Source organism: Vanacampus margaritifer, chromosome 15, assembly GCF_051991255.1.
Source record: "Vanacampus margaritifer isolate UIUO_Vmar chromosome 15, RoL_Vmar_1.0, whole genome shotgun sequence".
In the NCBI taxonomy this organism is placed as follows: Eukaryota; Metazoa; Chordata; class Actinopteri; order Syngnathiformes; family Syngnathidae; genus Vanacampus; species Vanacampus margaritifer.
The window spans coordinates 8756525-8781281 of record NC_135446.1 but is presented as its reverse complement, the minus strand read 5'-3'; the positions used below and the strand labels follow the sequence as shown (position 1 = coordinate 8781281).

The 24757-nt window shown below is 40.2% G+C and overlaps 4 protein-coding genes across 7 annotated transcripts; 2 read left to right on the top strand and 2 right to left on the bottom strand.

Annotated features, from left to right (window-relative positions):
* Window positions 1–4: 4 nt before the first annotated feature.
* On the bottom strand, window positions 5–7633 carry mcm10 (minichromosome maintenance 10 replication initiation factor). 2 transcript variants are annotated; one of them, XM_077543817.1, is made up of 18 exons: window positions 7460–7633; window positions 7237–7278; window positions 6622–6885; window positions 6323–6523; window positions 6029–6169; window positions 5754–5952; window positions 5506–5671; window positions 5254–5421; window positions 4931–5047; window positions 3917–4107; window positions 3747–3841; window positions 3489–3596; window positions 2961–3419; window positions 1687–1814; window positions 959–1072; window positions 689–834; window positions 416–458; window positions 5–186 (listed from the first exon to the last, which is right to left on the bottom strand). In XM_077543817.1, exons 2-18 carry the CDS (start codon window positions 7241–7243, stop codon window positions 103–105), a joined length of 2631 nt encoding a protein of 876 aa, XP_077399943.1. In that variant the 5' UTR covers window positions 7244–7278; window positions 7460–7633; the 3' UTR covers window positions 5–102. The 2 variants fall into 2 exon arrangements, with proteins under 2 accessions (XP_077399943.1, XP_077399942.1); XM_077543816.1 differs by having other exon boundaries at window positions 2961–3596.
* Window positions 7634–7885: 252 nt separating this feature from the next.
* On the top strand, window positions 7886–10116 carry LOC144034776 (calcium-responsive transcription factor-like). The gene is made up of 4 exons (XM_077543820.1): window positions 7886–7998; window positions 8341–9328; window positions 9389–9648; window positions 9981–10116. Exons 2-4 carry the CDS (start codon window positions 8342–8344, stop codon window positions 10012–10014), a joined length of 1281 nt encoding a protein of 426 aa, XP_077399946.1. The 5' UTR covers window positions 7886–7998; window position 8341; the 3' UTR covers window positions 10015–10116.
* optn (optineurin) lies at window positions 9944–17662 on the bottom strand. Of its 2 annotated transcripts, none has more exons than XM_077543819.1 (13): window positions 17399–17662; window positions 16203–16335; window positions 15922–16130; window positions 15638–15799; window positions 15102–15280; window positions 13936–14032; window positions 13706–13815; window positions 13478–13627; window positions 13313–13397; window positions 12171–12329; window positions 11415–11557; window positions 11017–11090; window positions 9944–10928 (listed from the first exon to the last, which is right to left on the bottom strand). In XM_077543819.1, exons 2-13 carry the CDS (start codon window positions 16324–16326, stop codon window positions 10816–10818), a joined length of 1605 nt encoding a protein of 534 aa, XP_077399945.1. In that variant the 5' UTR covers window positions 16327–16335; window positions 17399–17662; the 3' UTR covers window positions 9944–10815. The 2 variants fall into 2 exon arrangements, with proteins under 2 accessions (XP_077399945.1, XP_077399944.1); XM_077543818.1 differs by lacking the exon at window positions 17399–17662 and adding an exon at window positions 17199–17350.
* On the top strand, window positions 17468–22938 carry ccdc3a (coiled-coil domain containing 3a). Of its 2 annotated transcripts, XR_013288283.1 has the most exons (4): window positions 17468–19475; window positions 19737–19914; window positions 21659–22061; window positions 22140–22938. XR_013288283.1 is itself a non-coding variant. In XM_077543822.1 (3 exons), the coding sequence occupies exons 1-3, from the start codon at window positions 19069–19071 to the stop codon at window positions 21962–21964; spliced, it is 891 nt and encodes a 296-aa protein (XP_077399948.1). In that variant the 5' UTR covers window positions 17738–19068; the 3' UTR covers window positions 21965–22938. The 2 variants fall into 2 exon arrangements, 1 of the variants encoding a protein (XP_077399948.1); XM_077543822.1 differs by having other exon boundaries at window positions 17738–19475; window positions 21659–22938.
* The last annotated feature ends 1819 nt before the right edge of the window (window positions 22939–24757 follow it).

Sequence of the window (24757 nt, the reverse complement as noted above, 5' to 3'; positions counted from 1 at the left end):
GAAATGTAAATGATTCCTTTTAATTTCTCACAAATCGCATGTTTGACTACATGATCACTTACTGAAAAACATTACTATTAATAAAAACAAAAAAAACTGGTTCTACATTGCACTGTTGAGGAACCTTCCATGCTCTTCCCCTCGTGGCTTCAGAAGCTCTCCGCCAATCTTTGGTCCTGTTTTCTCCTACGGGGGGGGGGGGATAAGAAAAGGCAATTTCATTTCGGCTTTCTCCCAAATGCAGACGGAAAGAACACCGACATAATCTGCAGACATCCCAAACAAGCGATAACTTGAATAATGATGCTGACTTCACGGTCTGAAGATCACCATCTTCATAAAGGCTGGATTGCACAGCTTGTATTGGATGCCTTTAGATAATGAAGGGTTCGAATGAACCAGGAAGAAATTTTACCTTCAGCATTCCATCACGCTGCCACTTAAACAGACCGCAATTACTGGAAAGGAAAACAAATGGAAAGTGAAAATATTAGCATATTTCGAGCATCACACCTCCTTCCAGCATTCAAAACTCTTTTCTATTTAAAACTGCACATACCACCGGGCAAAAAAAATAAAATAAGTCACCACAATTGACATGTTGGCAAAATTTAAACTGATTAATTTCAAGGAAATAATTTTTTTGGTGACTATGGAAGTCACCAAAAAAATTTACATTGCGTCCTACCTGCAGTGTTTGTGCGGCAGCCGGTCAAGGGCGATGGCTCTCTGTCCGCAAGGACACTTGAAGAAACGTTTGACGGCGTCGTGCCAGTGAAGAGGGTGATTCTCGCCCACGCAGCGATCCGCCGGCTTAAAATACGTGTAGTCACACTACACGGCAAGGAAACAAGAACTCATGAAGCACAGCCTTGGTCAAGCCAGGAAGATGCTGGCCGCCTTTTTTTTTTAGGTATTTATTCACTTATCACAACATAGAGGTCAAAACGGAAAATACCTTTTTACAGGAAACAGCACGGCACTTCATTTCCCGGATGCCTTTCATTTTCTCCTCCATCTGCTCCTTCTTCACCAGTTGGTCAAAGTATTGCTCTTGCAGCTGATACTCAGCCTGGGAGGGCCAGCAAAAATAAATGTTGAAGTTAGACAAACCACAGAACAACCGGAGAAAGCAATTTGTGTAGAAATTGTGTGAATGCTGAAGAGCTTTGGGCTAAACGGAAAATGCTGTGGAAATAGTTGCATTGCTAAAATGCAAGAATGTGAGACTTGAAGTCGGAATGGTTTGAATCAGTCAAAGGAGGTAAATATGTAAAATAGGTCTTAATTGTGGAATGTTATTAGTAAAATGTGAGAAGTTGAGAAATCTCCTAAAAGTTTGATCCTGTCAGTCAAAAATTGCAGTGTAAATGTATCTTTTCATTTTTGAATAGCATTAGCATGTATTGAATAAGGTGAACAGTTAAAAGTTTAAATCGGTCAAAAATATGGAAGGTGGGTATAAATATGTAAAATGCATTAAAATGTGACAAAAAGACATTTTGGGAACGTGAAAAATAGTTCCCAAGATGTCCTGAATGAGCTGAACAATTTGAAGTTGGAATGTAAAAAATGAGGAACTTTTTTGTTGAATTCCCTCATTCACTCGACTGTTTTGTTGTTTGAATGCATTCATGCAATAAACCTCGGCGTGTAACGTTTGTGGACGTGTTGAGTGCGTCGTACCGCCTGTAGGGCGGCGCCATGGAGAGATTTGGCGTTGAGGATCTTTTGAAACTCCTCCGACTGAATGTAGCTAAGTTCATCTCGCTTTTTCTTCTCAGCCGGCTCAACATCAGCATCCCCAGACTCGGCTACGGAGGACAATTAAAGCATGGAGGATATTAAACACACAGTGTTAACAATATAATATAGTGTAGCAATATGCCAGGCATAACTGACGTCTGCTGGGAGAAAGAAGAGGCAGAGACGGTCCCCAATTAAACTCGTTGTTCCCACACAGCACAGAGAATCCAGTATATGGCTGCAAGTATTGTTGTATTCTGTTTGTATGTGATGTTGCTCCGTGCTTGTTAAAATATCAAAAAAATAGCATTTTGCCTCTACGTGAGCGAGAGAGTGAGGCGCTAAGGAATACTTTAGTTTGTTTGAATACGTTGGAGTACATTTTGAAAATTTGAATGTGCTTGAAGCGTGGTAAAACAATTTACAACTTCCTACTTGTAGTCTGCCTACATCATGGACAGTAAGTTGTTTTTTTTTACTTACAGTAAAAAAAATATATATTATTTTTTTTAACTTACAGTAAAATATATATATATATTTAATACTGTAAAATATATAGATATATTTAATACTGTAAAATATATAGATATATTTTACTGTAAAATATATAGATATATTTTACTGTAAAATATATAGATACATATATTTTACTGTAAGTTTAAATATATATATATATTTTTAAATATATATAAACAATCAATTAAAACATTTTTGTGGTTAACTTTAAAATAGGGATTCCATTGTATCTAAGTATGTAATTGGATCTGGGATTTTTTTTTTTTTTGTAATTTTATTTTGATTATAAATGTTAATTAAAATTAAAACAGGGGTTTACTGTTTAATGCTTTGTGGGTATCATTTTTAATTCTAACAAAAAAAATTCACTGCACTACATAAAAAAACGTGTGTACAATTTTAATTTCCATGAAAAAAATTTTTTTTATAAATATATTTTATTTTATTTTATTACATATATAAATTAAGTACCATTTACCATACATAATGGAAGTTCCATATGAAACAGAGGATCACTGTAATGTATTAATTCAGTGATAATTAATCCCATTGGAGAAATAATTTTTTGTGTGATTGATAGCTACAATAATACCGAGTGCACCAATGTTTAAATTGAATTTTTTTTTTTTTTAAAAAGGTAACTTTTATTATTATTGTGTAATTTAAAGTGAAAAAGGGTTTCATTGTAGTGTGGATACCGTCGGGTGAGGTGAGACTCTTCTCTACACGGGCGCTGATTTCGCTGCTGCTCGTCCTCTTCCTCTTGACAGCGTTGGGGTCTTCCTTCTCCAGCGCCATCCCCTTCGCTTTCAGCTTCTTCAGAGCTGCTCGCTTGCCAGCGGACAGGCTCAGGGCGGCGGCCGGCACGAGAGGCGGGCTGGCGTCGAAGAAGAGGACGTCCTCGCCCTTTGAGAAGCCTCGGCCCAGCGTGGGGGTTTGCGGCATCGCGGGGCTTTGGGTGGTCTTGGGGACGCCGGGAGCTGCTTTGGGGGATGCCAGTAACGAGGACGCGGTTGACTTTGGCACCTCGGCCGCCTGGTTGCCCACCACCCTACGTTGGCGGTTCAGCAGGAACTCCCTCTGCTTCTGTTTCTGCTGCTTTAGAAGGTCTGACGCTGAGATGGACTGAAAAGGAGCTCCCTGTGGGTCTTTGGAGTCTGACGGAGAAGACAAAAAGTCAGTGGATTGAGTCCACATGATGAGACGCATTTGTCTAGGTTGCGTACCTGGTGGCTTTGTCAGGTGCTTCTTTAGCTGCAGAGCTCCCGGTGACGGCACTGACATCAAACTCTTGAATTCATTGGAACAATTTGAAACTTCACCAGACTTCATTGCTACAAAAAAGAAACGGTTTCTCAACATTACAGTTCCACTTTGCTTTATTTTTATTTACAAATGTTTAAATGTTCCCATAGTTGGTGTACAAAAGATTGAATGAAGTGTCTTTTGACCGTATGCATTATTGAAGCTGCAGCCGACCTTACCAAGCATTTTAGCCTGAAGGATGTGACGAGCGGAACCTTTCACAAAGAGCTTGTCCAAAGTTGTCTGTCCTGTTTTTTTGGGTTTGGATGCAGTTCTGCAACACATTTGGACGTACTTAGGGAAATGTCTCCAAATGTCACTTGCGAGCAGAAGCCGTCGTTGGACTCACAGTGACGCTGCACAGGCGGCCGACGAGACGCCGCCGTAATGGAAGCCGTCCTGACAGATGCGCTCCCGGAGACTGACGCCCTTCACCTTGTTGGGCGCCTTTCCAGAGAACGACGACTGCAGCTCCGACCTCTTAGAGCTCATCTTCGTGTACTGGGCCTTGACGTGATATTGGCAGTACTGGCACTCATACTGAACACAGGAAAAAGCATGCAAATGGACATTAGCTCAAAAGAATTTCCTATGTCATAGCTGATTTGAAAAATACAATAATTCACTATATTTTCTATTGTAATATTTATCGTTATTGTAATTATGAATTAATCAAAAGATTTACCAGTAAATATGTTAAATATTCATGTAAAATAGTTCATTTATGCAAATCAGTGCTGTACAAAGGATCCTCAAATAAATATAATTAAAATATAAATACAATAATAGAAAATAAATACAATTTGCAAATTATTTTCAATTCATTCTCCTTTTTGTCATTATTTAAAATTAATTTAACAATTGACCTACCAATTATGTATTAAAATAAATCAATACATTTTGAATTCATGGTTAAAATTGTGTATTTTAATAATAAAATATTCCGTTAATTTATTTACAAATGATTATACAATTAATTTATTACATAAATAAAACATTCTTAAATGTATATGTGAAATAGCTGATTTTAACAATAAAAATAATGTATTTAAATTTCTAGTTATATTATTTACAGGTTACATCACTAAAATTAACCATTTTATTTATGGAAACAAAACATATATTAGTAGGATTACAAATATGTGTATTTTACCAATTAAAACGAATCAATCTACTAGCAATTATTTAATTATTTAAAAATTAATAATGAATTTTTATATAACTAATTTTCGGGGGGGGGGGGGTTGTCAAAAAGATTGCAATAAATATTATAGGACCTGGGTCTGATTACTAATGAGCAGAACTGGTCATTATCTTGTCAGCCTTTCTTTCATATATTAGGGCCAGTAATTGACAGTATTACCATGTTAACAAGCTGAGAGCAGGGGTCTCCATTTTTCTTCATGGCTTTGCATGTGCTGTAATCTTGAGCTTCACCCATCAGCAACACCTTCTGTGGGTGATCCACTGTCAAACTGACCTGCATGTCACAATATACAAGCTTTTTTCATTTCAAAATGTCATCATGACAATTCTCTAAAATGTAAAACATCAACAAACTGCCTCGAGTCAAATGGTACGGAGGTGACAAGGAACATAACTTGATTGCTATATGGAAATAAATGAAGCCTTGATAAGAAATAAACCCTACTATGGCCATTTTATTCAAGTTTGCCATGTGCTCACCCCGTCATATCCGTCTTTTTGTTTCATGGAGTTGGGGTTGAGGATTCCGATTACAGTGCCCGTTTCAGTCTTCCAGTGCTCCTTGTGGACATCGCCGAATAGCAAGAGCGACACAAACACATCCAGATTGTGGAGGTCGTTCAACTTCCAGATGCTAAATGTTTTACCCTTCATAGACAGAGATGTCACAAGATAAAATATTGAGAACACATCATTGGATCTAATCTCAGGGAAGTGGCGGCAGATATTTACACTGTTGCTGCTTTGCGGTGTTGCCTTGCTGACCAGCACACCAAACGTCACCCAGTCGCTGTCCTCCAGCTTCTCGCGTTGCAGGCGCTCCGGCACCTGTGACAGGCGGATCAGGCGGCGGTCGGCCATCTTGCGGTCCATATCGCTGGATGAAACAAGCGGCTTTCTGAAACATACACAAAACATCAGATTTTATAACGCACACTTCCCTGAGAACAAAAAAAAACACATACACACTAAATCCTGACCTGAGCCGCAATCCGGAGTATTTCTCCATAGCCACATCTTTAGGAAAAGAGTCCAGTTTAGGCGGTCCCACTGAAGAAGTCGAGCGGAGTCTGCTTTGAAAGCTTGTAGATGGGCGCTGAGAAGTGGCCGGCTTGCTTGTTCTTTCCACGGGCAGGAAGGAGCTTCCCATCTTAATCTCTACCAATGGTACTCTGGCTTCTGATATTAAAAAAAAAAATATGCAGATGAATGAGACACTCCAACGATGGGATGTTCAATCATGTGATGCATTTACCTGGTGAAGTGCTGTGTTTGTTTTGGTGTGCCATTCTGGGTTTGCGTTTAAAAGAGTCAGCGTTGCTCAGCTCGGAGATAAAATCACAGGACTCCTGCACCTTCTGACTTCCTGCTCTGGCTGAATTGGACGATGATGTCCCTGATAATAAAATGAAACAGACTGTTATGCATGACTCCTTTCTCACGTGAGGGCATTACAGTAAGCAAGTATGACGATGAACTGTGACAGAGCGGGTGAGCACTATATTAGCACATTTTGTAATCTCCTTCTGTGACTGTGAATCTTTTTTACCTGACTGATTGCTTATATTTTGTGTCACAGCAGCTGGCTTCACGGGGATACGCTTGGCAGCGGCCTGGCTGGCAGGTGACGGCTTCAGAGCGGGTGAGTTCTCTGATGATTTCACCGAGGATGAGGAGCAGGAAGCACCCTGGCTTGCCTCTAGCTGCCTCTGCAATGTCTGCATTTTCTCCTGCATCTGCCTCAACTCCTCTGAACAGGATGGAAGGAAATGTTATGAATAACTATGTTATGAATCAATAAAACGTCAACCTAAAGTGTGTCCCGTGAGCAACAGCACAGATACAAACCTTGTAGCTCCTCTTGAGACCTGTTAAGACTGTCACTGGCTTTGCTTTTACTTTCCTTAGCCACTTGCTCTTCTTTTTCAATATCATCTACATCTCCAAAAAGCTCCGACAAGTCTTCCTCCGGCTCCACATGTCGTCTTTCGTCATATTCGTCCGTGCCGTCATTGTCAAACAGGCTATCCATGTCATCTACCTGCTGCAGCTCCTCTCTACAGCCCTCATTCTCTGCCATTAGGGCTGCCAAAATGTCCAGATCGTCTTCACCTGAACAGAGAGTAATGTACTGTAAATTAATTACTGCTCAACACACTGTTGAGGTGTTATACATCTATTTTCTATGCCACTTGTCTTCATTAGGGTTAAAGGTGAGCTGGAGCCTATCCCATCTGATTTTTGGTGAAAGGTGAGGTACAACCTGGACTGATCGCCAGCCAATCGCAGGACATTGACATACAACACTGCTCACTTACACCTATAGACAATTATAGTCTTCAAACATTTCTCACTCACGGTCACACCTATGGACAATTTAGAGTTTTCAGTAAACCTGACATGTAGGTCTTTGGAACGTGGAATAAGTCATGAAAAAATACAAATAAAATAAAAACTACTTACAATCCATTATAGAGCAGAGTCGACCTGGGTACAGCTGCCAAGCTACAGAATGACACAGACACTCATCACATCAGTGTAAATGGCAGTCAACGCTTCAAGTGCAGTATAGGATAGAACACATTTTAAAACCATCATTAAGAGTCGCGAATACTACTTTGAAAGTCACAATACAGTCAGTACACTAAATCCAGCTGCTCTGACCGTTATGGAGTAAAAGACTTACCAGCAAAGGGCCAAATTTACACGTTGCGTGTCTTCTATTGAATAAAAAAGAATTCAAATGTATTTAGTTTCGATATTTTACGATTTGATCATTAATACGAATAAATATGAGTACTGTATTTATTCGTTTAACACAGCATCTTTTAGCTGCTATCCTCCCCAAAGCGAGGGAGAAAAATCCAAACTGGCGCTAAACAGAGGACCCCGCTGTGTTGTTAAAATCCCTTATAGGTGTCTCATATGTGCCTGAGTGTAAAACGTATTTACTTTGGATTTACTTATTAGTAAAGGCAATTTTTTAACTACAAAATAAAACACACTAAGTGAATGGGAGGGAGGATAAGCATTTTAATGGCACAATTTTTTTTTTATCTTAAACGCAAAGAGCGGCAGATTTTCTGACACCAAAGTAGGCGGACCCTATTACAGAGGTCCTGCAGAGTAGAAAAAGCTTCATGTTTTGCGTTCATGTTTCCCTATATAATCGGAATTGACATAATTTTTGGAGGGCGGTGTTACTGTTCACAAGGAATTATATGGGTAAGAAATAACTTTAATGCAGTATTAAGAGAAATGTATAATCTTTCATTTCGTCTTGCCCCGTTAGGGGTCGCCACAGCGTGTCAATCTTTTCATTTTCCAATCTGTACATCATTGCCTGCCTCATCACTTTCTTGTAAACTTTCCCCTTCATCCAACCAGGGACTCTTCTGTCACATAACACCCCTGACTTTCATCCACCTGCCCCAACAAGCTTGGGGCAGCTTGTTCTTCACCTCTTTGCCGCATTCACCATGAGATTAAGGGGCGTGTAAAGTCAATAACAGGTTAAAGATGGTAAAATATTGAGAATTAACGTGAAACTGGAATTTGTCTTCACAGTATGGAGGAAGGCGATGACGATCCGGTTCTTAGTGTTGTCAAATGGCAGGATTTTCTTCAGGACTACAGCAAAGATGGGGACTACATCCACGGCTTTGTGACTACTGAGTCAAGTGTAGACAATATCCTGGAACTGTACAGAAGAGCTACTAAAACGACATTCTGCACCCGCCGCTCCTCGTCATTGCAGTTTGATCCGCTCAAATGTAAGAATAAGAAGTTCTGCACTCGCTCTTTCGCCTTCTGCAGGACCATCAGCCCACGCATCACAGACGATGGCGTTCCCTTCACATACGGTGGCATGAAGACGCTGGAGTGCCAGTATGGACCTAAAAGGGAACATAGAAGAAAGAGCGATATCGAAACAACACATTCTGATGAGAATATGAGAAGCGATTATGAAAGGACGGTATCCTGCGCACTACAGAAGATGCCCAAAAAGAGACTTTCCACTGGCGTCACCAAAAAGAAAGGATGCCAAGCAAAAATATCAGTTTGGCACATCTGCAGGTTGCCCGAGTACGTTGTGACGGTGAAGAAGTGTGTGACAATTTGGCAAACCAAAGCCAAAGAGAGGCTGCTGCAGGACTTGGAGGCAGGGAAGGAAGTGACTATGGAGAGCCGGTTTTACATCAGCATCCCTCTCCAGCGAGCGCACACCGAACACTTGGCGTGCGGCCAAACTGAAGCCCAGCCGCTCCATCCGCAGATCATCCAGTGGATCGAGCAGCTTGTTGAAGAGGGCATCACCGCCACGAGGGACGTGCAGGCAGTCCTCAGGCACAACGTTCAAACCAAAATGTCTGATGTAGTAGCACCAGATGAGCAGCACCGGGCATATTATCCCACGCTTAAGGACATAGCCAATCATGTCTATAAAGCCAAAGTGAAACAGCAAGCTGTAAATGGGCAGAAAACTGATGACATCACGCCTACAACTCTCTTACTTGACACATCATATAACCAAGATCCTCATCAATCGTTGACAGTAAGTTAAATGAGCTGAATTGTGCGTGCGATTCAATTTAATGCATTTTTTGTTTTACAGTTGACAAGCTACGGAGATGAAGCTGTCTGGAAAGCAAGAATGGAGCTGCACGAGGAACTCAACGCCATGTGGATGTCATCCAACGATTGCAATGACACTGTCCCGCTGGCTGAGCTCAAGGCGGCCATCAAGACTCTCCACGATCAGTTTGTTGCTAACCTAGCAGAGCAGAGACACACGCCAAAGCAGAAAGAGAGCAGCACAGAGACGTCCGCTTTTTCACAGGCAACGATGTCAACAGTGGATAATCAATTGTGCATGTACGTGACACTACAAGACTAAAATTAACTGTCTTACGACTACTGGATTTGAATGTTTATTTTGATGTATACTGTATATATATATTTTATTTTATTTTTGTGACCGATGAGCGCACTCTGTTGAAGTAAACCTCAAATCCAGAAAAACATTGACGGGAATGTAGAAATATGTTTTTGTTATCATTTGGTTATGATTGCCATTGTGTCACAAATAGTTTCGCTGGAATAGCAAGTTAGGACAAGATTAAATCATTTTGAAATGCACTGACATGCTCTCATTAATCATAATGAAACATTGTGACCTGATTACATTTATTTATTTAAATTTACAGAACAATGCAGTCAACTTACTTCCTGCAAGAGTAGTGTGCCGGGCAAACAAGTTGTCAAGGTTTGAGCTTCCTAAAATTAAATATCTGCTTGTAATATGTGCCAGATGACACATCTCTGAGAAAAAATACCCAATACAAAAGCCCCAAGTGTCTTAATGTTTCTCAGCTTGTCTTGACTCACACAAACTGTGAAATGACATTAACTCATTCATATAGACGTCAAAAATTCATTCTAACTACTTCTATTAGTTTAACATTTTTTCCCACTTTAGTTAAGAGTATGAAAATCTAGAAAACAAGTTTGTCCCCTTTCATTTTTTTGCTTAACTTGGAATTTTTTTATTGTCTTTTTTTCCTTTAAAAATTTAGGAAATCAATTGATTGGTTAACTAGTGAAGTCGTGCAATTAATTATGATTAAAAAATTTAATCGCCTGACGCCCCTAATTTTTAATAATCTTTTTTTTTCTTTAATTTTTATTTATTTATTTTTTTTTAAAGAAAGAAGAAAAGATTATTAAGAATTAGGAGCGTCTGGGGATTACATTTTGACTTCACAAATTTTATATCTGTTCTAAATATACAATCATTTTTTTCTAGGTTTTCATACTCTTGTTAACAAAAGTGGAAAAAATGTTCAACTAATAGAAATAGTTCACATACATCTTTGACGTCTATAGCCGTCAATGGCAGTGAATGATTTAAACAAAAAGTATATTAACTCTTGCATATGAAACAAATTTATAATCTCATCACAGGAGTGTAGGTACAACCAGAGGAAGACTCAGATTAAAGTGCGAATACATCTAATACTATTAATCACGAGTGACGAGGGGCTAGTTGATACAGTCCATGATGTGGATCTGCAGGGAATCGAGATCTGGCAGCATTTCGTCGCACTTTGGACAGATGTGATCAGGAATACCGCCCTGATTCCGCCAGTCAGTGCCTGCAAGACAGAAAACTGCTGAGTGGACAGTAGCTTCTCCCAGAATGTTGCTTTTAAGCATCACCGTGACCAATAAATAAAAACATACCTCTTGAAACAAAAGCTGCACCTTGTGTGTTTGGATTTGCCACATGTCTCCTTTGCATGTCACTCAAACTCTGCCTGTGGACGCGCACAGAAAATTCCAGAGAGGTGAGGAAACGTAACGTTGCCTTTAGTGGGAGGCAGCAATGAACAGATGAATCCTGAGCATATCTGAGATGCATATTCCTCAACAAGGAATTATTTTCAGCAAAAGGGACACTCGTGATAAGCTATGACAGTTTTGCTTCTTGCGTACTCCTCTGTGGCCATTAAAACACATATTTGGTTCATCAAGTTACCTGACAACACTTGAGAGGTCATTTAATTTCCTGTTTGTAGCCATTTTCCATTCATTGACTGCTAGCTACAGTTCTGCTGCTGTGTTTCGGTCTTTGGGCATACCGGCTCATTGAGTTGATCTGCTCCTGCAGATGGTTGTTCTGCTTCTTCACGTACTCCATCTGAACAGCCAGACGCTCCCTCTCCTCGTGCAGTTTCTCCCTCGCCGCCCTCTCCGCGTAGAAATCAGAGCAGTAGACTTGGGCCTGCGGAGAGGGGCAAACACCAGATTTCAAACACATAAACTCCACTTTGTTACTCAGTATCATACTGAAGAGTGGGGCTGGGCAAACGTTTGTGTCTTGAGCCACGTTTGATTTTTATTCAAGATTAGTCTGGTCAAAAGAAAAATGTGGTATAATAAAATAATAATTCTCATGTTTTAAATTTTTTATTTGTAATTTAATTCTAATTCTCTAGCCATTTATTTCCGTTTTTTTTTAATAGTTTATCAGCATTTTTTATGTCATTGTGATTATTTTACTCAAAATGCCAATTTTATAATAATATTAAAATGCCACATTAACATTTCATACACAAACATTATGGCATTTTAAAATGATCATTTATATTTTTTATAAATAATTTTATTGAAAATACAGATTAATTAATATTAATGTTACATATTATTTTTATTACAATATTGATAATTAACTTTAAATAAATTAGCCAATTAGTTAATCCAATAAAAAAAAACTTTTACTACTAGTAATTTGTGTTTTACGGAAAATTACATTAAAAAACATGCTCATTTTCTTATTTCCAATAGTTTTATAATGCCCCAAAAAAAAAAAGTTTCATTAAGGCATGAGCACCAACCTGTGCCTCCAAAACAGAGATGGTCTCCAGCTCCTTCTCCTTCTCGAAAATCTCCTGCTTCAGGCTGTCGATGTTCTCCTGCTTGGTGGCCAAGGCCTTCTCGGCGGCGCTCAGCTGACCTTGAAGATCGTCCACTACCTTTCTTTCCACCAGCACAGCCTGCAGCACCAAGGGTGACTGAATGATTAATAACCCCCGCAAATGTAGTTGCCCTAAGACTCATCTGTACTGTTTTTCAGACAACAACAAAAACTGTTTGATTGGGCCTGTTTTGTACAAAAAAATTCATAGCTGTTGGACCATGGAAATAAGAGTTTGGGAAGCTTTTGTGAAAGATTAAAGCTTTATATGTTGTCGGGGGAGTGGGGGTACATAATTTGATGGCTTCAGCTGGTAGCAACGTGCTAATCAATGAGAATGTAACAAAACAAAAAAAAAGTGATTTTAGCGATTATTTAATTATCTTAGACTACAATTGTGGGAAGGTGTTGTGTTAAACTTAACTTATAGTTAAAATGTTAACTTGTAGTCTTTATCAGATACAAATTGACTAATCTTATTTGATTCTACACAAAAAAATTATAATCTGTGCTTCACCCGACATTCTAAAAACAAGCATGTTAGGTTAAGTGCAGACTCTTAACTATCTATCCATTACAGTGAATGCGAGTGTAGATGCTCTGGGATAGGCTCCAGCATACCCCGGGATCGTAATGAGGACAAAGGGTATATAGGAAATGGATGAAAATAGAAATGTTGCCGTGTATGCAAGACCAGAATCGATCATTTTAAACCTCCAACTGGATTTTAGATGCCATTGACGGCTATAAACGTCAAAAATTAATTTGAACTATTTATATTAGTTGAACATTTTTTCCACTTTTGTTAATAAGAATATGAAAAAAAAAATTATTGTACATTTAGAACAAATATAAAATTTGTGATTAATCGTGAGTTAACTAGTGAAGTCATGCGATTAATTACAATAAAAAAATGTATTGCCTGCTGCCCCTAATTTTTAATTACCTTTTTTAAAATGAATTTATGGCAGAGAATGAGTTAAATGCTTATGAGAGGCCCCAATGTCTCGGAATGCTTTTACTTAATGGGGGAAACCAGTGAAAAATGTTTTACATTCATACCTCTCTCCTGTTCCTCTCTTCATGGAGCTCATTGTAGTCATCAAACAATTTGGTGTAGGCGTCCTTCAGCTGGGCGAGGTTGCTCCTGAGATGAGCACAGCATTTGTTAAGTCTGATTGCAATAACATGCAGAATCCCTGTGCGCGAATACGTGCGTTCACAGACCTCTCCTCCCCAGCCTTCATCTGCACGATTAAACTCTCTGCTTGCATGCTGTTGAGCTGCAGCTTCAGCTGTTCGTTCTCCAATTTGACTGCCTGTGTATCTTCCAGCAGGGCCTTCAGAGTGGCCACGTCGTTCTCCAACTCGCGACATCTAGGAGAGCCAAGTTGCAGCGCTGTAGTGCCATCCCGACTAAACGTGAGCTTTCGTTAAAGGCATTTGCCAACAAACCGGTCCTGCAGGTTCTTCTTCATGCCTTCTGCTTCGTCCAGCTTGCTCTGGGCCTGCTGCATCTCTTTAAACACTGTCATCATCTGCGATTTGAGGAACTCGGATGCCATCTGGAACGCAAGACAAACATTCCAGACAGTTTAGAGAAGTGATTCGCAACCATTGTGTTGTGAGAATTGATCAGGTATGTTGCGGGAATTTACTCACACACACAAACATACAGTAAGTACCTGGTCCTCCTCCACATTGTCTCTGATCTCTTCTGTCATGCTGGTCTGTGTTGTTGCGGCAACATGCAGACTTCTTCTTTCCTCCATTGCTCTTGTCCTGATAAGAGTGCAAAAAACATTGAGGACACTGGAAGATGGTCCGCACCAGAAGGTCAAAATGTGGAAACACCGTGATTTAAAAAAATTTTAAAATACCAATGAACAAATATTGAATGTTACAATATATAGTGAACACCCACATACTGCCCATGGCATTCACAAATTCAGCTATTTGGGATTTTTTTAGTTTCCTATCTATCACCTACCTTATTTTTAAATATCGTAATTGCCAAAGTCCTTTTTTTGCTAAATTTTTTTTTTTTTGCATAAATCATCTCATGATGCAATTGGTTCAATTGTTTTGTGTTTTCAGAAAAATCTGAAAAAAATGACTTTGGCTTATATGAAATTATTGATATACTGTATGAAATTATTTTCTATACATTAGTAAGTTAAATGAAAATTTGTTGCAAGATTTTTCATTAGAGCTGCTCGATTATGAAGAAAATATTAATTATGATTAATTTGGTAATGATGGCAATCACGATTAGACAATCATTTGTTTTTTGGGACAAAACAAAGAACATGTTTAAACATGTGAAAAATATTAAGACAAATATATTTCTTTGAAACACTACAATTATGCAAGTTCCTTTTGGACCAGACAAGATTTATTCGTCATTTTAAAATAAAAAAGGTGCAAATATATAAATGTAAACAACTCAAAATTAGAATAATAATATTTTATTATTATTCTAATTTTGAGTTGCTTACATTTATATATTTGCACCTTTTTTATTTTAAAAGTAATTGTAGAGTGTATTAATTGAAATTGTAATTGAATTTAGATTAATTGCTCAGCCCTATTTTTCATTAAAACAAAAAAGTGTTTTATTGATGTTATAAATTGCAAAAAAAAAAAAAAAAACTTTTAAAATGTAACGTCAATGATGTTTATATATATTTTGCTATAGTTTATAAAGTGGCAGATTTGCAAGAAAAAAAACTCAGAAACTTATGAAAAATACGCGTAGCATAGCTATAGTCCAATGTGAAGATTCGTTGGTGGTTAATGGGACACAGTTTATAAAATGAAAAAATGCTGGAAACAACGCCGAGCGCTTTACATGTCAATGGTAGCTTGCAGCTCAGCCTGCAGCCGCTCGGCTCGCTGGGTCTCGTTCCTGAGGGACTGCAGCAGGTGGCTGACGGTCACCTCCTCGCTGTCCAGACGGGACGCCATCATGTTCGCGTCGGGACGTTTGCTACTCTCGCAGGCGCCCTTCATGCTGACGCCGCCTTCGTCCTGAAAAGGCAGTTGATGAAAAGAAAAAAGACAAAAATTAGCAGGATATGCCCGAACCCTGATTCAGGGTGCCTAACGTTTAAGACCTAAAGAAATATTAATTTATGATTTTTTTTTTTTGACAACAATGTGGTATTTTCTTGAACATTTGAACATTCAAAATTCCAAACCTCCATTGATATTCAAATCTTGAAAATTCTAACTTGTCATCATCATATATATTATATCTTATTTTATAATCTTATATCAAAAGCAACTCAGTTATTGCTCTGACATTGAGAAAAAACTATAATATGGATCACAGCTTGAATATTAAACATGGCTAAGGTGCCTTCAGGGTTTTTTTTTTCTCCTCACAGACATATTGATGATCTCGATGAAGGAGTCCTCACGGGAGTTCTGGTTGGCCTTCAGCTGCAACTCAGAGTTGAGAGCCACCAGGTCGTTCTTCTCGGCCTGCAGTCGGCTCACCTGAGCACGCAGGGCGTCCATTTCGGCGCTGTGACTAGAAGTCGCGACCTGGAAATGACATGTTGAATGCTCCTTGTTAATCTGCGGTTTAAGCATTTTTTTCATTTTGTACAGCAGAACTACTAAATGTAATGCCCTCACATGTGGGAAAGGAGAGCCTGTTCACTCACCTGTGAGCCATCCAAAGCCCCGACTGACTTTGATGCCTGCGCCAGTTTCTGACTCATTTCTTGGTTTTCAACAGCCAGTACGTCCACTTGGACCCGGGCCTCCCCAAGCTTGTTCTCCAGGAAGATATGCTCCACTCGCTGCTTCTCGCGCCACAAGGACAGCTCCTCAAAACGCTCTTTCATCGTCAGGTTGGTCTGACGCAGAGCCTCTGTAAGAGCAGGTGAAGTTAATGGTTTACCAATAATAAGTTAACAATAGCGAGCCCACAACTTTCTCTCACCTTTCAGGTTGCGATTTTCCTGGATAAGAACCTTCATCTGGAGTAAAGCCTCCTCGGGTGTTACCACCAAAGTGGGGGGGCGAGCGATGTCCCCATTCATTAAGGGACCACCTGATGCCATCATTCTGAGAGACTAAATAAGACAATGTTGTCTTTATAATATATACAGTATATATATATATATATATATATATATAATTTATTTTTTATTTTTTTTTAAGTGTTGGAATTAGGGTAGCGAAGGGATTGACAGCCAGTTAATTTCAAAGTAAACAAACATCATATCACAATATTGTGTGATATAATGTATGATAAAGTCGCAAAATTTGAAAATTCCTTTGAGTTTGCGAGCCTTTCAAGTGATACTGTAATAGGTAATAGAGGTAGATAGTTATACTGGTTTGAAGTGGAATTGCTTTTTTAATAGTATTTTTGGGGTTTTGCATTTCCCACTGTGGTAGTTGAGTTTATTAATTGATCACAGGGTATTGTGGGAATTGTAATTACAAAGCCTGACGTGACTCAGGATTTCAGGGCATGCTGCAACAAGGAAACTAGGCTCTTTGAAAATGGTATTAACTCGTCAGCAGGCCACATGTCCGGAGGTCCACGTAACAAATTTGAGCAGTTGCTGCCTTGAAAAGTGTTTTAAGAGTAAATAAAGCACATCCACAGTGGCAGTTTTATGTTGTAATAAATTCATGTCGTATTTACTCTGAGACGTTTTGATGTGCGTGTTTAGATTTAAAATGCCACTGTGTTTAGCTTCATCAGTAATTCTTACTGTACTACTTTTCAATATGAGTTGTTTTCATTGCGGTGAGGAGTGAATTCCCATAGTTTTGGACGAACCATGTACTACAACATTATCCATCTACTTTCTGTTTCGTTCCATAATAAACGACAAGCCAACTTCGCTTTTAAATGTACCAGTCACTTCAACACATTTCGGTCGAACTGCGTCACAACAAAACATTAAATGAACTTAAAACTGACCTCCAGTGTGACCCAGAACGCAATTTCGGACGTTTCGAACACAAGTAATCAACACTTGAGCCTGAGGTTAGAGAAGAGTTGGATTATTTTGATCCTTGCAATGTCTGCTTCTGGTTCTGGGTTAACTACCAAGTTCAATGCTGAAAGCAAACAACTTCTGGTTTGAGACTTCAAAATAAGATAAAAACAGATCAACGAACCTGGAGTGAGAACACCGGAGCCCTTTATTCTGAAAACGGCTTTGTCTGGCTTCCCTGTTATAAGCAACGTGTACTTGCTGAACTATTTCCTTGACAAAGAAGCTGCCAACTGCATTGACAAATTTAATGGACTATATGCCACGGAGGATGCGGGATTTCCGACTTCCGGGTTTTCACGCATTAACTTTGTTTCCGTTTCTGGTTTGCGACGTGTGGGCAACGTCTCAGTACTCCGTCGATAAGTGCGAGACTGGGAGAGTGTAGTGTCTGTCTCAGTGTCCGAAGCATTTCAGATAGCCGAGACGCCCTCCCGTCATGAGGGAGAGCTCGCGGTTGGGAGGCGCGGGGGTGGGGGTGCAAGTGTTGGACCGCGGCCAGCAGTGGCCGGATACGGCGTTGATGTCTAAAACCCGGAAGTCGGAAGTCCGTGGCATCTACCCCATACAGTGGCTCCTCGCTTTACGACAATCCCTAACGCCGCGCTATGAACTATTCGCGCAAATATTTAATATGTTTACCAAAAGATGCCTTCTATTACGTTAGCGTCGGTTAGTGATAGACGACGTACAAATTCGGATACAGTCGCTGTCATTAAAACGGAACAACGTCGTAAGGGTTCCTTGTATGTATACTAGCTGTGGATATGTCTAGTACAATTCTGTATGTGATACAGAATGTAAAATGTTCAACCAGGCCCGCTTAAAACTTTAATTTAACCCACTGCATATTGTGTCAAGATTCCCCAAGAGGGTAATTTAAAAACACATTGAAATAAATGGCAGCCTTTATCCAACCATGTTGATATTCAATTTAAAATCCACCAGAGGGCAGTGTTGTACACTGAACTGCAACACATTTCAAGCCAAATACAAGGTTAATTAATATAGGTCTTGGAGATAGATACTCATTTCAAGTGAGTATAGTAATAATACACAGTCGCTGGCCAAAAGTAGCTACCGTATACACTTTTTTAAAATAACTTATTTAATTAAATCAGGAAGAAAGCCAGATAGGAAGGAAAAGAGATAAAAGGTGGGAGTCAATCAGAACCTCCATTTTGAAACCCTAACACCTGCCCTATTTTGACTACCAGAACTTAAAAGAGCCCACCTTGGAATTTTTTATATAAAATGTTCTAGATAGGAATTACTTTGGAGTTGTGTTCTTGAAACGTAATGTGAGGACATTTTGATTAGGCCTAATAGAATGATTAAAAAATAATAATAAAAAATAAATAAAAAAGTGCATTTCTACTTTTGGCTTATTCTGTATAGTTAAAAATATATAATCGGTTCCGATAATGGAGTGGATGGATATAATCAATCAATATGGAACCTTGCATAGAAAAGTTTAGTGAGTTATTCAAATGTGGAATAGTTGTCACTGAACGAACGCACCAATCCGCGCACAATACTGTAAATCACTTAACCTACTTTTCCAGGAGTCCTTAAATGCAGCACAGGGGCTCCCTGCAGAGCTCTTGAAGGAGGAGACGTGAAGAACGCTTTGGAATAGTGCTGGCAAACTTTTGCAGTAAAGGGGCAGGTTCATTGCACTTTCGATGCAACTTTTCTAATTTATGGAGCTGAGCAATTTAAGATTGCGACTTTTGGTGTTTGTTATTGTCAAATTGTAAATCGAATTGCAATTGGATCAGTCCAGGGTCCGTGATGACTTTCACGGTTATTCTCCTTGCACTGCTTGGTATCTTTACGCACCGGGACAATTTGACGCATGGCTGTCAGCTGCCGTCCGAGTGGAGGCCACTGAGCGAGGGATGCCGCGCGGAGCTGGCCGAGATTATAGTGTACGCGCGAGTTCTAGCCATCTACCGGGAGCCCCTGGGCGGTGGGGTCCACAGCTTGTACAACTCGCTGCCCGTCGGATTCGGTTACGGGTACGAGGGTGCCGAGGAAGGCCTGCTGTACTCGGCGGAGGTGGAGCTGCTGTGCGATCAAGCCTGGGGGAGCATGCTGGAGGTCCCGGCGGGGTCCCGGCTCAATTTCACCGGCCTGGGCTACCTCTCCTGTCAGTCTCACACGGTGATGGAGAACTATTCCTATTTCTTCTTCCTCAGGTATTCTCCAACGTCATGCATTTGTGTTTGCATGGAGTGTTGTCAAAGGTTTTGAGTGCCGAAAAATTCTTCAAAGCAGCCCCTCATGAGTCACGATCTTAAGGAATTATTTTCTACTCAACCAAAGTATTTGTGACGTGAGACGTGATTAATAAGGAACTTGTAAATTCAATAATGATGTACACTGCTTCCACTATCAACATGACATGCTTGATGATTTCATGTATCCCACCGGACATCCTTTCACAATATCTCCCCCAGGATGGATGAGAACTACAACATCCTGCCCCACGGAGTCAACTTACAGGATGCCATCTTCCCCGACACGCCAGAGAACCGGCGCACCTTCTCCAGCCTCTTCCAGTTCTCCAACTGCACTCAGGGGAGCCAGCCGTTCCACTCCTTCAGCCCCGAGTGGGACACTGCGGAAGACAGCAGGGTAGGGCGTGAAATGTTTCAGTGATGTGGGGACCAATTGATCAAGAGAAACTAAGGATTGGGGTTGTTTCTAGAATGAGAATAGTAAACAAGCAAGTTTACAAACTTCAAATTTGGCATAAATAACTTGTTTGGAAACATCCATGCAGGTTTTTTTTTGTGTTTGTTTTTTGCCTCTCGCAAGGCTAATAAGTTAGCTCAACATTTTGTCACCTGTCATCTGCTTTCTGATTGGTTGTCTGCAGGCTGTTCATGGTGCGTTAATGGTCAGTTCGGAAAAACATATCAAGACACGTTAAAAATAAAGAATTGTTTTACTTGCTGTGGGGTGAATGCCCCGCCCCCCCCCCACCCCCAACTCCGCTCCTGTACTTGCATATGTCATTTTGTGTGGTTTGTTGCTATAGCAACCTTTGCTTCTTTATTGATCAGTTGAAAATAGTACCACGCTTATTTTCTGTTGAAGAAAATATTTTGTGCCCCCGCAACTCTCCAACACAACTATAATAGCATTGTTTCTCTATAAAATTGATGTAAGTACATCCCTGTGTAACAATATATCCTTAACCTTAAAGAAAACAAAAACGCCTCCTACTATGTGACAATGAGAGTGCCACTGCCACCTACTGTATAGGATGCGCAAGTGCAGTTTATTCTATCATGGAGGGGGAAAAAAGAAACATGGAGAAACAAAAGCTTGTTCCCGGGGAATTTATGAAGGCCCTTTTCGGAGAACTAGAATTTTCATCCCCTCTTGGCATGCAGTTTCCAAAATGTAGAAAGCTTCTTCATCCCCCCTGTTGACTCTTGAAGCTTTCAAGACATAATTGAGCCCCTTAAATTTGTTTGTGGGGGTGTTGTTGTTCCACCCCCGTGGGAAACAGACACCCCCTGAAGGTCACACAAGAGTTTCCCTCCACTTTCAAAACCCTTCATTAAGCTTTTGTTAGATGTAATCTTCCTCCTGAAAGATAAGCCACTGTTTTCCCAATCCCTTTAAGGCACGTCATTTCATATGCACGAGAAAGCAATAATGGAAAAGTCAGAGCTAATTTGCAACAATAGTCCTTAATCAGCACATTAACATTTAACTGTTTACGGACTTTGCGGGGAGTTCTCAAGCTAGAAAAATGTTTTATGACTGTGATAAATATTTTATGTGGACATTGAGAAGCTTGAAAGGTAGTCGATCCGCCAAAAAGTAGATAAGGGATTTTACACTTTACACTTCAGGCCAGGATGAATAAGTAGGTGCATTTCCAGCTACTTTATTAAAAGTCATTACTTCAGTGCACACTGAAGATCCGATCAATGTAGATTTAAAGACTAGTCGTTTAAAATGTTCCGTCTTTTTTTTAATTTTTACACGGATGATGTTAGAGAAGACGTGTCACAGCTTCTTGAAATTGAATGTTGTACTTTTGCAGTGCATGTGTGCCTTTAAACGCTGTTTTTACAGATGATGCTTTAACAGCTGGCAGGTAATACACGGATGTTTTGACAGATGTGCGTGTGTGCATGTTTTGGGTATCCCGCAGAGCGCCTTCTTAGGACCCTATAAGAAAGACCGTGTAAGAAAATCGAACAATTAAATTTTGCATAAAATGTTTCAGTTCAATTATTTATCAATCAGTATAGTTAGTCTGGCTGGGGGGCTTTTTTTGGGGGGGGCTGTTCGTTGTGCTTTTTAGTTTTTTAATTAATACAGACGAATGATAACATGCTCACCTTCTTCCCCCCTCCAGCTGCTGTGCTCGTCCGTGCAGGCGGCGCTGTTCGACGAGGAGGAGCGAGGCCGCCAGCTGCGGGAGCGCCTGGCCGCCGCCGAGCGCAGGAACAAGCAGCTGAAGGGGCGCGTCCGCAAGGTGAAGCGCTCCCTGAGGAACGCCCGCAAAGCCGCCCGCAAGGCCGAGCAGGAGGCGCAGGACCTGCTGGCGAGGCTCAAGGCGGCCGAGCGCCAAACCGGCCATCACCTCAACACCATCACACAGGAAGAACCTCCGCCGGGGAGATACGCCGGCTCGGCCCTGCGTCAGAGAATGCAACTCTGAAAGGAGCAAGTCAATCTGCTTGTCGAAGTGGACTGTGAGAGACTGCTGGGCGGTCTTGATGGACAAAAAAACTCATAGAGCTTCTTTATGGTCTGAGGTGGGTTTTGAAAATATCAAAATACCCTAAAATGGCGGGCAATTACTAATTTTATGACCAAAATGTTCTACTTGGCAGCACATCCTGGGCAGATTAGATTGGCATGGCAACACGAATCTGATTGGACCAAAAAAAAAAAAAATCATCCTTTGGAAGCAGTGCAGCAAAAAGAAACGCAAATGATGGGACTCAATACAATTGCAAGGAAGAAAAATATAAGTTGTTGTAGGTAGACTGGATTACAATAACACAAAGTTGGTCTCAACCCAAAAATCACAAAAACAGACGTCCTGAAAAAGAATGAAAAGTAGTTGTGCCCGCCTCTTTCCGATGGAGTTGCAGTGTCAAGGCCTTCCTCGTGCATCTCGAGTCCAACCAGACGGGTGAGTGGGTCAGCTTGGAATGCGGTTGACTTGAGGTTCTGTGTAAACAGTCACTTAGAATTTTACGGCACAATTTCACAGTCTGGGTGGGAAACCAGGTTTGTGTCACTGCCTGCGTTTCGCCATAAACAGCCTGCGCCTGATTGTCTAAGAGTGGAAAGAGCACAAATCAAGCTCCTAGTTGCAACATGCACTTCTGCAAATATTGTATTTGACGTCATATTATGGGAAGTTTACAATCAACGGGCTTTGCTGGCATTTAAAGGTATTCAAAATGCTCTTATGTATGATTCCAATCAACCCTGCTCATAGAATGTTTGACCTTTTTTTTTTATAACCAATGTCTCGCCGAATGAAATCTTTTGTCAGTTGGTCCAGCAATCTCATTGGCTGCAACATATCATGATGTTTTCATTCCGATTTTGACTAGTGAAAAATAAGCTGGATGGAATGTGAATTTTTTTTGATACTATAAAATCGCATATGGACTAACACTGTGGTCGTGACTTTAGAATTTTGTTACAAAAAGTGCTCTACATGCTACTATATAGTAAATATAGGCTACTAAAACAGTAGTTTTAGAAAGAAAAAAAAACACTTAAAAATGCTTAGCTCTAGCGCTAATTTGATTAGCCCTACATTATTAGGCGCCCCGCACGTGTGAAGGGAATTGTAGGTCAGACGATACGCTCTAATGTGTGGAGTATCTGGGGAGAGGACTGGTGTGCATGTCTGCTTCATCAAGTGAATGGAATGTGTTTGTGAGGGGACAAGAACAGCAGGCCATCACTGAAATATTCCTTCTAATTCGGCTTGGATGGAGAGCGAGCGATTTGAGTGTTATAACCGAAAGCCGGGGTGGAAATAATCATGCATTATGCAGTGAACTGAAACATTGACTGAAAATCCTGCTCCGGCCGAGGACATTTGTAATGCAGGGAAAACACGTCACCTCCGCATCGCAAACACCCTGGAGGGAAAGGGGATCGTCTTCCTTTTTTTTCCAAGCGTAACCTGCAGGCAAAAATAAATAAAAAAAATCTGCAAGATTTGTAAATCATTCACCGACATATGAAGCCATCGGAAGCACCGTAACAATTGAGGATTAGGTTTAGAAGATAGAGAAAACATATGGCGGGATGTCAAAAAATTCCCACAGGTAAGTTTGCAGTGAAATTCACTTTTAAAGTCAGCTAATAAATGAATAGGCAGCAAACATGATGCAAATTTCAGCCTTTACGGCATTTTTAAATTTCAAAACTATCAGTTTACAATGAATCAAAAAAGGAATTGAACATGAACTCCTACTGAACTTTTCAAAAACAGTTCTTTTAAGTGTAAGCAAAATATTCAAACTGCAATTAGTCAAGAATTTATACTAAGCACCATCTGCAAACAGTGTGTTTGCAGGCTTCCAATCCACAATTCCAACTTGAGCCAATAAAGGTAACAATTGCCTTGAGAGTTTGCAGCATCTGTCTTTTGTCTGCTCAACATCTGTTTTACACCAAATACCTTATACGCTCTATTCAGCAATTGTGATGGTAAACTTGGCCTTATTGCCAATGCACGGAGCTGGTAAAAAAAAACAAAAAAAAAACACAATTAGAACAGTATCAAACAGGTAGTAAAAGTAGGTGTGAAGATGCATACAAAAAAACAAAACAATACAAAAACAACAAACAGATGTTTTTAGTGATCATTGAGGATTTATTCCAGGAAAAAAAGAACAAAAGACATTCCAGCCTGTGTCGTCATGGTAACTCTGATATGTGCACATGATTGTCGAAGGCATCCGATATACAAGCCCCATGGACATACAAAGTCAGAAGCATCAGAGCGGTAGGCGGTGCCCGTTACGAGAAGTTGTTGAGCGTGACGGGGGGGCACCAGATGGGCGAGGGTCAACACGCAAGGCTGAGAGGGGAGACACTGGGTCACGATTACAAGCACGGCGCTAAGAGTTGCAGTCTTACAAACGAGGCCTTCGGATTCAGGCCTAAGTCGGGGTATGTTAAGTTACATATTTATTTTGGTTCTTGAAGAAAATGATCAAATTATTTGGAAAGGAACCCCGATTATAATGACAATTTTGAATGTCGTTTCTTTAAATCAATCATAAATAAATAATATAGCGCAAACTTGTCATGGCAGTCGGGGTTCCTTTTTAGCTAAACCAATAAGGCAAACCAACTTATTAAAACACACTTTTTTTTAACACATTGTAAACATTTCTGGTGTCATTCAAGCATTCACAAGATAGTTTTCCCATTTAAAGTACACTGAACTCGCCCCAAAAATGATGGCTTAGAA